The following is a 12099-nucleotide window of genomic DNA, read 5'->3' on the forward strand; positions in this document are numbered from 1 at the left end:
TGTTTGTGCAGTCAGCTGAAGACATGTTAACATCTCACTCTAAATCTCTCAGTGGAGTCTCTGTTCCCTTCTCTGATATAACAGATGGGTTACTGCTTGTTATAATTATTAACATTGTGGTGTGGGCCAGGGCGAGGGTGGGCGACCTTGACTATTTCTTTGGGTTGGGGAGGGCCAGTCGTTAGGGTCTGGAATGTTAACTCAAGTGGTGACTGACTGTTTCCGTAATAGCAGGTTGTTGTGGCTGCACGCTCTAGTAATTGAGGCTGTGTACTTCACCGAGCTTGTGGTAGAGCCTAGGGCCAACCGCTGTCCCAAGAGAATGCTGGGATAGATAGAGTTAGCCAATACGAGTCTGAACGTGGTGATTTTGCTGGTTGTTTAGCTCCAGATGTTGGCATGCTTAGTTTTTAATGTGATTAATAAATGTGGCGCCATACCCCCCCCCCCCCCACGCCTGAACCCTGTCTCTCCAACCCCCATCCCCACCCTTGTTCTTTTTGAAAAACTTAAGAAACAGTAATGAAAACCTTGGTGTTTCAAACTGCACTTTGTTCTCATGTTCTATAAAAGACCTCAGACTTGCTAGTAGAGGTGAAAGTTGAGAAAACAATTTCTCCACCTGGAAGCTTGATGCACTCCGAACTCGGTAGAAATAAATACATCTGAATTTTCTTGGTCTTACAGTTTCTGATATATTTTGTTTAAAGCAGTAGCAGAAATGCTTGTGATAAGACTACATCTGAGAGAGGTAAATCCGTAATATACAATTTAACTTTTCTAATTTGGGGGGTAGTCCCTGATGAATGAATGACCAAAGTAGTTTATGAGAATATTATCTGCCCATCCTAAAGATAGCCCCCCCACTTTATAGGGCCTCTCTGTAGCACCATTATAAAGTAATTAGTCATGTTGAGGTATTTAACAGCTTTTGAAAAGAAAAGCACATTAATGTAGTTCTAAATGCTGATACTCTTCTCAAACCTTTAATAGGCAATGAAACATTTGTATCCCTGTCCTGTTTTCCTGAATTTAAATGCAAAGAACCTCATCAAATTCAAACTCCAAAGTCCAAGTTCACTTAAAATAGAAGGAAACTACTGCACATAATCTCCCTGTCTCCTGGTTTGGAAGGAAGCTGCTTTCTCACAATCTGATCTATTTTGAGTTGCTTTGGTTAACAGTAACATCACCCCAAAATCATTAAGGTTCTGCCGGCTTCTTACAGGTTGAGGAAGATAAGGGGAAGTGGTTCTCTCAGTGACCTTATTCAGAACCTCTTTCTCCAGAATTAGTGCACTACTGCTCAAAGCTACCATTTGATAGAATCCCCGGTATCTCTGACTTTCCTGAGACTTTATAAAGTGAGGTCAGTGCTTTCAAGCCTCAGAATCCCTTAATGAGAATGTATACTCAGTCCAATGGCATAGAACTTCAGTTTTTAAATATTTTGCTCAAATAAACATAAATTGGGCTTTAACTGCTTTTATTGCCTTGACTTTTTAAATTTTTAAAGGTGATTTTGGTGTTTGAAGGAATGCTAAAGAGACAAACCACATACTGCTTGTTTACCACATCATACTTGTTTACAAAGAAGTTTTACTGAAGACAGCCCTGCTGTAGACTTAACACCAACAAACTTCAGTTCTAAACTTCATGGAATCACCTGTAGTTATAATGAAAAAATGAGCCTTTAAAGGTTCATTTAAAGCTTTAGATTTCAACTATAAAGATGAGCTTGTTGTTCTAACAAATGCTTTTCCTGCTTTATGTCCTCTTTAGAAGTTTAAAAAAAAAAAAGGAATAATGTAAAGAGACCCTTTAGTTTATATAACGTATATATGTAGATGCAGAGTTACAGACGCAGATACAGCAGCATTGGCCTGCCCGATTCCATAAACCCGGATAGGTGTCACAGGAAACCTGTGGATCACACACAGCCCTGAGCATGCTTCCTGCTATGTTTCTAGCCATTTCATTGTCAGTGTCTGGTAATATTAATTAGAATCTTCTAATTTATACAGATATCTGTGGAAGAATTTGTAATTGAGAAAGAAATGTTTACTTTTCTGAGTGATTTACTCAAACAAAGAGGAATAGTGCATGACGACTGAAATTCCATCAGTGATACTGTGTCAGTCCAAATATGCTTCGGATGGCTTCAAGCAGTATACACTTCATTGTTCCTCCATAACGCAGTGTGCGCTGCTTGAAGAAAGCGCAAATGAAATGGCGCCTAAGTGGACCAGCTGAACATAGTTCTGTCTGATAGAAAGAAGATAGTAATAAAAATTCACACCTGATATAGGTTTAGGTGAAATAGATGAATTCTAGAAGGGTAAAGAAGAGGAAAACATAGGGCTTGCCACTTTTTAAAATGGCCTGTCTCATGTGGCACTTAATTGTGATTATCTTTGAAATACTGGGAGTACATATGGTTGACCCTGACAGTGAAAACCTTTGGGGTATTTGGTTCCCCTAAACTGAGGGGAAGAAACAGGATGTGGGAATATGAAACTCTCCAGGACTGAGAGGATATTGAACCCATTGACAGAAGAGCTCCAAAGCCTGCTGTGAGACTGGAGTGTAAGAATCTCCGAATCTTCCAGGAGAAGAGAGTAAATGCAGTTAAATGCCCGGGGTGTGGAGGGCTTCCTCATCTAGGTGAATCCCACTGCAGAGGCCTCAGCTGTAGGTGATGTGATTTGCAGGAGTCTGAAGTGTAGATTAGAGCTGGCCGACTTTTTCGGTGAAGGGCCAGGCATTCAATACTTTCAGCATTGGAGGCCAGTCTCTTCACACCTGCTTTCAAAAAGCAGGGCCAAGCTGCATGGGCCCACACACTGAAGTTTGCAAACCCCTGATCTCTGCTGGGTTTTCCTTCTCACAGTTGCCCAGTTATCTTAGCCTCTTGGCAAACGTGCTAGTCCTTATGGAGCACACGACACTATAGAGGACCTTTCCATTGCATACAGTCCGTAGTCTCAGCAATGAACCCATCTGAGACTCTGATGTTAACACATACACATTTAGCATGTTCTAGTTCTGTAATTTACTTTCCCCAGCAGTCAGGTAAAGTTCTCCCAACTCCCTGCAAATATTTGTCCTATCAAAAGTCCCAGCAAAGACTGTGAAGTAAGACATCTGAAATCATACCTTCATTTCTTCAATCTGAGAACAGGTTCTGCCAGGAGAGTTTACTTGTGTTACTTTCCCAAATTGGAAAGCACATCCCGGCATTGGGTGGAGCTTAATTCTGTGCCAGAGGAATGATAACATGTAGACTGATGCAGTTTGAAACATTCTCCTCCCACGTGTGTCTGTGTTTGTGTCTGTCCCTGTGTCCTTGTGCGCGTATGTCTGCGTGTGGGTGGGTGTGTGTTTGTCTGGCCATGGGGGGAGAGGTATCTGTAAAGTCAGTTCTCTTCTCTCCTGTAGGGCGGATACGCAGCCTACAGATACGCACAGCCCGCTACTGCAACCGCGGCCACAGCCGCCGCCGCTGCCGCCGCCGCCTACAGCGACGGGTAGGTGCAGCTCACGGGAAGGGGGGCTGGGGGGCTCCCACTTCCCTCCTGCCGCCACTGCCTGGATGCCACCTGGCACCGGGGACACCTGTGGTCCAGAAGCTGCTCCACCCCCTCCTGCTTATTCCCCTCGACTCCTTTCTTTGCTTGGACCCCACTCTCCCTCTCCCTCATCCCTCGACTCCTTTCCTTCCCATTTTATGGAACTACTTCAGAATTTTTCAGAGTAACTGCACTTGGGAGTAGAAACAAAGTTCCCTAATAACTTTCCAAGAACAGGTTACTCACATGTCTTTAGCACAGCAAACTCGCTCATTCTTCCAGAGCACAGCCTTTGCTTGATCTCCCTGATTGTATTTCTTCTTTCCAGTTATGGCAGGGTGTACACAGCCGACCCCTACCATGCCCTTGCCCCTGCCGCTAGCTATGGAGTTGGCGCTGTGGTGAGTATTATGTGTACCTTTTTTATTTTTAACCACTTTACTCCTTTTAGCTTTTACCTACAGATTCCAAAAGATCTAGAGAGGTAATAAATTCAGGCCTTCTTCCATTGCCAGAGTACTGAAGCCACAGAGTCTAAAAAGTTCACATCACCCTCTTTATCTGTGTGTTATAGTGTGAGCCACTTGACCTGGTTAAAGACAGAAAGGAATGAGTAGTGACAGTCTGCCCTGAGTAAGGGCATCATTTGGGAGAGAAAGAAGGAAACAGGTTGACATTTTATACTGGCTTAGCTGTTGGATATATGCCTGTGGCTTGGTTTAATTGATAGGTGTTAGCAAAGATGTGGGGGCATGAGCCTCTCCAGCTTTCACAGTAAGCTTTTCAAAAAATAGACATTAGTTTCAAATGTGGATACCAAAGGTTATCCCTGCCGTTCCTGAGCCCTCTGGCAGGTAGTACTGGGAATCACCAAATGAATACCTTACAAAGATATTTTTTATCCACAATATTTGGCAAAATATGGTATTTTCTTAGAAGTGTTGGAAAGGTCTATAGAGCTCATCTAGAATAACTCCCCACCTCTACCCCTACCTCCTTCTAATCAAACTCAAATCCTCACTGCAGTAGGCAGTATTTCTGTGTTGGCCTGGATGCCTCTTGGCTGCAGAGACAGACCATTCCACAGAGACCTCCCCAGCGTTCTCAGCTGGGCTGCAGCCTGGGAATGTGGAAGGAGGTGTTTGACAGGCAGAGTGATATATGAAATTTAAGATTTAGAGGAATATGAGATAACCTGTCATTTCTTCCATTCAGTTTCTATGGATAGAAAGATTTGTGGGGGGAAGTAACAGGATCCTGAGGGCAAGTAGGTGTGGAGCTGAGGTAGAGACAGACAAGATAAAGACAGTGATGAAAGTTCCTGAGATTTTATGTGCTGATCCTGATAAAGGAATAAAGCCCAGTTATAACTCCACAGAGATAGATAGAAATACATTCGGGTATGTCCAGAAGCAGCATAGTTGGCATATTTTATAGATCAGAGAGGAGCTGGACTTGATGAGTGCAAAGGTTGACTCTGGTTTAAATCCAGCACCATCTCAGACATGGTATGTGACAGCTAGTGATCAGAGGAGCCTGTTCTCCATGGACAGGTGATGTGTATGAAGGTGAAATCAGCTAGCTGCTTTAGGTCACTATTGTGATGATGTAATCAAAGTAAACAAAACCTGTTGCTTTTAAACGTCAAACTATTTACAGACCTGGCTTTAAATTGTATTGAGTTTCCCTTCTGTGCTGATTCATGTAAATAATGAAACAAAGCATTGCCATCCTCTCTTCTTGAGAGTATCAGGTCACTAGTAAGTGGGATTCTGGTTTGAGCATCTTAAAAATTTTTTTTTTAATTTTTATTTATTTATGATGGTCACACAGAGAGAGAGAGAGAGAGGCAGAGACACAGGCAGAGGGAGAAGCAGGCTCCATGCACCGGGAGCCCGATGTGGGATTCGATCCCGGGTCTCCAGGATCGCGCCCTGGGCCAAAGGCAGGCGCCAAACCGCTGCGCCACCCAGGGATCCCTGGTTTGAGCATCTTAGAGGCAGAAGCTGGTTTCCTTACCAGTTGCTTTGCAGCTTCTAAAAAAGCTATTTTTCCAAATTCCTTTTCAGGACATTTTCCTTCATTTTCAGTGCTTCTCTCAAAAAAAAACTTTTAATTCTTTTTATGTCTTTATTACTGCAGGCGAGTTTATACCGAGGTGGCTACAGCCGATTTGCCCCCTACTGAAGTGACGTGAGATCCTGCAAATGGGACCGCCCCCCAGTTCATGAGGCCTGGCTATTGCAATATTTACTAGTAGAGGAACTCTATAGCAAGATGAAGAGGAAAAACAAACAAACAAACAAAAAAAAAAAAACAAAAAAAAAACAAAAAAAAAGAGAGAATACTTTTTTATACCTCACTATGTTCTTTGAATATGTATTTTTCCTTTACATTTCTGCCTTTAATTCTTTTGTTCCAAAGATTGTGCATTTTTTCTTTTTTTTCTTTTTTTTTAACTGTGGTAAAAAAAAAAAAAATAATGCATTTCCATGTCTGTATGTCCGTGCTTAGCTTATTCTGTCAATCACGGAAGAGGCAGTTACTGAGGAAGGGGAGACCTTAGGAGCTGATGAATGCATGCGATCAGAAATCAGACAGAGCTACCAAAGTGTATCGGGTGCTGAGTGGCTGGGGATGAGCAGAAGTGGAGGAGATCTTTCTGCAACAGGATATTCTTCTGAGTTTCTGGTCTTTGGCAGGCAATTCTGATTGGCTGTGGCTGGAATCCACATGCTGATAGATGATAGGAATTTGTGCTTGCAAAGCAGGAGGAGTAAAAAGACACTTTCCTCTCCTCTTCCCTCCTGTCTTCATTCTTTTTACAATCTTCTTACCTGCACAGCCTGAGACAGTTGGCATGGTTTTTGGAATTATAGTATTAATATTTCCAAACATGCTCTCAGACTGTGGATAATAAACACCTCATTAGGAAACAGATCTCAGAATGAACTCTGGAGTATGAAAAAGATCATTCTTTTCTTTCCTGAGATTCCAGCATTCCTGCTGGGCTTCCTCCCCTTTCTCTGAACCACAACTTAGCTCATCTGTCCTTCTACGAACTCCCTGCTCCCAAGTCCTCAAGAGTCAGGAATTTAGGACCCAGGGACAAGAGAATAAATAGCAACCAGCTTTTCTGGCTTGAGGGTTAGAAGTACAAAGTGTTGGGAGCCAGTAAAGGGGTAAGGAAGAAAAAAAGGATGTTGGATGATGTCTGGCAGGGCACTGATTGATATTCCTGTGATTTCTCTTGCATCAGGAGGTCAGTACAAGGTAAACATATCAAGAGTGTTGGCAAAAGGTAAAACACCCGATCCTGGGGCGGCTGTCCCTGGAAGTTTGTGGTGATTGTAAAGGGGCACGTAAGGGCAGGCAGGGCCACTTTGTACTAACTAGCTCCAAAGCCATAGGAATTTCCATCTTCTGGAGCATTCTGTGAGCCACTTCTCTGTCCACGGTCTTGAGCTCTCCTGGCTGCTCCGCTCGGCTTCTGGTTATCCTCCAAAGACACCCAACCAAGCACGCAACCACTTGGCATACATGAACACTACAGAACATAAAACCCAGAGCCCCTGAGGCTTCTCTCCACCCATAGTGGAAGAAAGGTGTGACCTGGCAAGGATCTCCTATGTAGCCAGAAAGAGTCATGTGGTGGCCACAGGAGTGAGTCCCTGCTGTTGCTCCCCAGCTTTGATTTTATACATCTTAAGGTAGGGGAGAAAGTGTTTCTCTTCTAGCTATTAGCGGTTAATGATAAAGGCAAGGGTCCTGCAGCATTTCCAAAATGAAGGCATTAGAAAACAGAAAAGCACGGTCCATTTGGCTCCCTGGTCTATTCACATTGGTACTAGGGTGACTTCTCACCCGAGGGATAGCTGCTAAAGGGAGTAATTCAGAGACATGGAGCTTCCGGTTTGTTATGGGTTTGTTTTCCGTTTGTTTTGGGGTTTTTTTTGGGGGGGGGGGGGGGTTGGTTGTTTTTTTTGTTTTTTGTTTTTTTTTACTCCTGCCTCCACACATGTTCTTGACTGATAACTGATTCATGTCCCTGAATTAAAATGACTGACATATGACAGCATCAAGCATTCTTTGTAAGCAGAGTGATCTATCCGGGAGGGACTGGCCTGTTGTGTAAAATACATATCTCCCCCCCCCCCCCCCCCCCCCCCCCGTGGAGCCCTCTCTCTCCTGACGATGGGGAGAGAGGCTGTCCCTGAAACGAGGGGAGACATCAAGGAAGCTAGAGGCCTCGATGCAATCTTATTGATTCTGGGGAGGAATGCATGGAATAGGGGACACCAAACTACCCAGGGCCATTGGCCTTTGTTAAGGGTTTGCCTCCCCAAGCCAAAGTTTGGTTCGTTGCTGTTAAGACAATTTTTGTTGTATGTATATAAATATTTTAGTTAGAGGAAGGGGTATGGGATCTGGGGCTTTCACAGTTCTAGGGAATGGGGGCAGGGAGGATTTTTTTCCTTTTCTTTCTTTTTGTTTCGAGAGAGAGCTTTTATTCACTAAAGAAATGGAGAAATTTCATGTCATGTTCAAATAGGGGCCATTCACAGAAATGGCAAGGCACTGCTCAATGGAGACAAGGCCAAATTTTAAATGGTTGTGTCTGTAGCAGGGGAGGAAGATAGGAGAATGAGTAATTTCCTCTTCTTTTTTCCAAGAAAAAGACAAGGATGGTGGGAAAGGTAGAGAAGGCGGCTCCCACTGCCCTTGTAAAAGAGGCAGAAGCTTGAGCTTGGGCTACCTCTTCTGCATTTCAGTTCAGCTGGTTCTGGCTGAGGACTCCATAGGCAAGCTCTGTGCATTCTGCTGCATGTCCAGGATGGTTGTAATACGGCTTCCTCCAGCTCCTTTTTCTCAGGAAGGCTAAGTAAACTTCTGCTTTTGCTCAAGGGCCTCTGCTCTTCGGTGTCAGCACTGAGAATTGGAGCTCTCGTGAGCATCTAGATGAGATTGTGTCAGCCTTCCCATCACCTTTGAACTTTGAGACTCTGTACAGCCAGCTTCATCAGAGGCAGGTTCCTCAAAGCACCGGTGCTTGCTTGTCTGCTCCTGGCTCTGGTTCCCATTGGACTAAGAAACAGAGTCAGAAGAGAGTTTGGCCTCTGTGGGTTTGTTAGAGGATGCTGGTTGATGATTCCAAAAAAATCACTGATCTCAATCACAGCACGTGAATGATTTTGACAGCTTTACTGTAGCTCATGACATGGGCTTCTGTACTTAGCGTCTTACTCCTAGAAGCCAGGCTCCTTTAAGGAGACCACTAGTGAGAACCTTTATCTCCCGTCCTTCTCTCAGCCCCGAGAGCTGCCCTTAGGTCTGGTCTGGAATCCCATGCGTTCCATGTTTCAGCTCTCAAGAACCCGGGTCAGCCGTGGTGACTCACCGACTTTAAGGCTCTCAGGTTTTACCCAGCTTCCCATCACCACCGTCCTCTGACAACCACAGGTGGGATTGAGCCAATATTATTTTTGTCCTCAAAAAAGAAGGGGACTGGGGCTCATCTCTGTTTAAGGGGAGCTAGTGCAGATTATTCAGTAGAAACCAGTGGTAGCAGCTTTTCCTCAAAAGTCTAATTGCTCAGGGGCTGAAGTGCTCTGTAGGTTACCGTTCCTAGTGATGTAGCAGAGAAGTAGGTGAGCACCACCCTCATCACCAGTCACTTAGCTTCCCAATGGGGGAGAGGTGGCAACTCGGGATTGAAGCCACCCCGAGGCTCTGCCAGAAGGGCTTCATAACTGCCCCCTCTTCCCTCAGACGGGAGAACAGGGCCGAGCCGGGGCCCCTCTAGAAGGCACACCGGCCAGGAGCGGGGAGGGAAACTGCTTGTGCCCTCTCCCTCACCAACTCCAGCCTCCTGCTGCTTGCAACCTCTAGCACAGTAACATTTGCAGAATTGCAGATTTTTTTTCCCCAGATGATAGGAAGAAAGGGACTTTGGGGGGTGGGGAAGGGGTAGTGGTGTTTTAAAAAGCATAAGTTACCTGTTTGCACTGTTTTAAGATAGGAAAAAAGAATAGTGGGCAAGGTGAACATCAGACGTAAATTTGTGTGTTTTTATTTTGTCATGCTCTTGAAAGTGTCTGACCATTTGTAGTATACACCAGTGAGACTTGATTCTGTTACATAGAACACTTTTTTTTTTTTTTTTTTGGTAATGTTACTGTCCAAAAGCCTCTTTCCTCCTTTCCCTTCTCCAGTGTACTTGCTTCATACTTGCTTTATTGATCAACCAGGCAATAGCCATCCAAGAGCTAGAGCGTGAAGCAGAGTCCTTTCCAAGTAGGCTCCGGGTGTCCTAAGCTAGCACGTGCCCTCTGGTTTAGCAAGTGCAGTGGAGTCCCTGGCACCTGTCTTTAAAATAAGGCTTACAGACCAGACTACGGCAAGTTCTCCAATTCCTGAATCAGACGCACTAGGAACGAGGAGCCGAGGGTGGAGGGGATTCCTCAAGTTAATCCAAGTTGGCTGTAGTAGCTGTTCTCATCCATGTTACCGGAACTGTAGCCAGTTACAGTTTACTCAGGAAAACGGTAGATCAATTCAGCCATGGTAGTGCTGGTTGGCAGGGATTGGTAACCGAGAGAACTGCTCATCAGCCAAAACTCAAACCTTGCCTTTAAGGAGACTGCCAGCGGGGGGCTCGGTCTGCTCCGGCTGGCTGGCAGTCACACATGTGCCAGTGTGGCAGAGGCTCGGTCACACCGGCAAGCAAAAAGGGATCATCAATTCTCTTTCCTCTCCCCCAACCCGCACCCCCACCCCAGTTACCAATGCCAGATTCCCAGGGGGTACTTGTGTTTTCTGAATTTTTAAAAAATGACTTTTGGTTTGGTTTTTCTGGGGACTGATAAAGTGCTTTAAGCAATGTCTATACCCCCATCGAGACTCCCCAGCTTAGCCATTTTCTTGTATTTTTCTGTTCACAGTATTTTTGTGTGTGTGTGTGTGCTTGTTTTGGCAGCTCATTTTGGCTGTATTATATATCGAGTGATGAATTGATCCTCTTTTTTCCCTAAGGTATATGAATTTTTTTTTCCTTGTGTTTTAATTCTGCTTGTGAATAGCTGGAGCAAACCTGGGGCTGACACACGTAAGCTAGGGCTGCAGAGTGCTGACAGGGCCAGTGGTGTTGACTTGTCCCTGACAGGCTGACCTACCTGCGTCTCTGAGCTTTTCAGTCCAAATCTTTGCAAGGCTAAAAATGCCACAGAACCTCTCCTCCCCACTCCCCATGGCAGGGACTGGACCCTCCCAACATGGAACATGCAGCTTCTCCTGCCCCCCCTCCCATTGCCATGGCAAAACAGGTACCTTTTGGGGCATGGGGGCATCACATGGGATGCTTGTATAATTGACCACCTCGCCTTCTCTCCCCAACCCCATCCCCAGAGTCACTTCCTAGGACACCCGAGCTGCTTGCCCAGGGTCCTGTTTCCCTGCGATCTCCAGAGAAGCACCCCAGGGCTTTGTGACAGTCTCTAACTCCCTCCCCCTCTCGTTAAGAATCATATTGTATAGTAGCTTTCAGACCATACAGTATTCATTGGGTTACTCCTATTATTATCAAGTAGCTGGAATTGTGAAGGTCGGAGTAGTTAGATCTTTAGCTTTTATTCCTTATTTTTTTGTATTACTATCCATGTGTATAAATTATTGATCATGTTGCTGGCTTTTATAAACTCTAAGCGAAGGAGGAGCACTGCCTCTGCCTTTGCAAATGGTAATGAAGCACTGTTTTTAAATAAAAGAGAGAAACACCATTCTTTGGCCTGTGTGTTTATCCGGGATCCATGTCACCTCCTCCTGAGGCTCTTGGATTTGACTTCTAGTTGGAGGGCACTCGGGTTGCGCTGAGCTGTGGGCCGAATGAGGCCAAAGGCTGGCGGGGCAGTGTCTCTGCGGATCCCTGCCAGTGCCCACCCCGCCCCACTCCAGTGCCCTTCACCTGGCTCTTGGGTCACCTAGCTTCCCCTTTCGTGGGGCAGCTGGGCCCGCCCCTGCGCAGGGGCCCCCTGAAAGAATGCCTTGCTGCTGAATCTAGACACCACCCGAGTTCATGCCCCTTCTTCCCCCCTCCTGAGCTGCCCCACCCCTGTGCCCGCACCCAGCCCTCGGGGTCCCAGCCCTGTCGCCCTCCTGCAGGTCACCCCTCACTGCCGGCTGGTGGGCCCCTTCGGTGTTCGCACCTCTAACGCATTTTCAAAACAACTCCGCGAGATCCCAGGCCCCTTCCCTCAGGACAAACTTCTGGAAGGAGTTTCTGCCCACCCGCTCCTTACCAGTTACCGGCCCTCACCCTGCTGTGCTCAGGCTTCTCCCTCTGTGACCCTGAAGTGGCCCCTTTTGGTGACAGCAGGTGGAGGGCTGCCTCCCAGGGGAACCCCCCCAGCCCCCCGACACCGCAGCGTCCACACCCCTCCCCCTCCCCCGGGTCAGACCTGTCCTGTTGGCCGCCGTGTGGCCCGTGAGCACCTGTGGGCCCCCGCGCCGCAGATACGTGGTAAGTTCCCTTCTC

The 12099-nt window shown here is 46.0% G+C and overlaps 1 protein-coding gene across 47 annotated transcripts in view; it reads left to right on the plus strand.

Moving 5' to 3' along the window:
* Positions 1 to 11344, plus strand: part of RBFOX2 (RNA binding fox-1 homolog 2) — a 276323-nt gene extending 264979 nt beyond the window's left edge. For 36 of the 47 annotated variants that reach the window (XM_072741453.1, XM_072741458.1, XM_072741457.1 and 33 more), the window contains 3 exons: positions 3439 to 3527; positions 3898 to 3970; positions 5712 to 11344. In XM_072741453.1, the coding sequence (XP_072597554.1) occupies positions 3439 to 3527; positions 3898 to 3970; positions 5712 to 5766 (217 nt within the window). In that variant the 3' untranslated portion in view covers positions 5767 to 11344. Of the gene's footprint in view, positions 1 to 11; positions 3528 to 3897; positions 3971 to 5711 lie in introns of all 47 variants that reach the window. The other 11 variants (XR_011997798.1, XR_011997799.1, XR_011997800.1 and 8 more) reach the window with 4 other exon arrangements.
* The last annotated feature ends 755 nt before the right edge of the window (positions 11345 to 12099 follow it).

This window comes from Vulpes vulpes, chromosome 16 (assembly GCF_048418805.1).
Source record: "Vulpes vulpes isolate BD-2025 chromosome 16, VulVul3, whole genome shotgun sequence".
Taxonomy (NCBI): Eukaryota; Metazoa; Chordata; class Mammalia; order Carnivora; family Canidae; genus Vulpes; species Vulpes vulpes.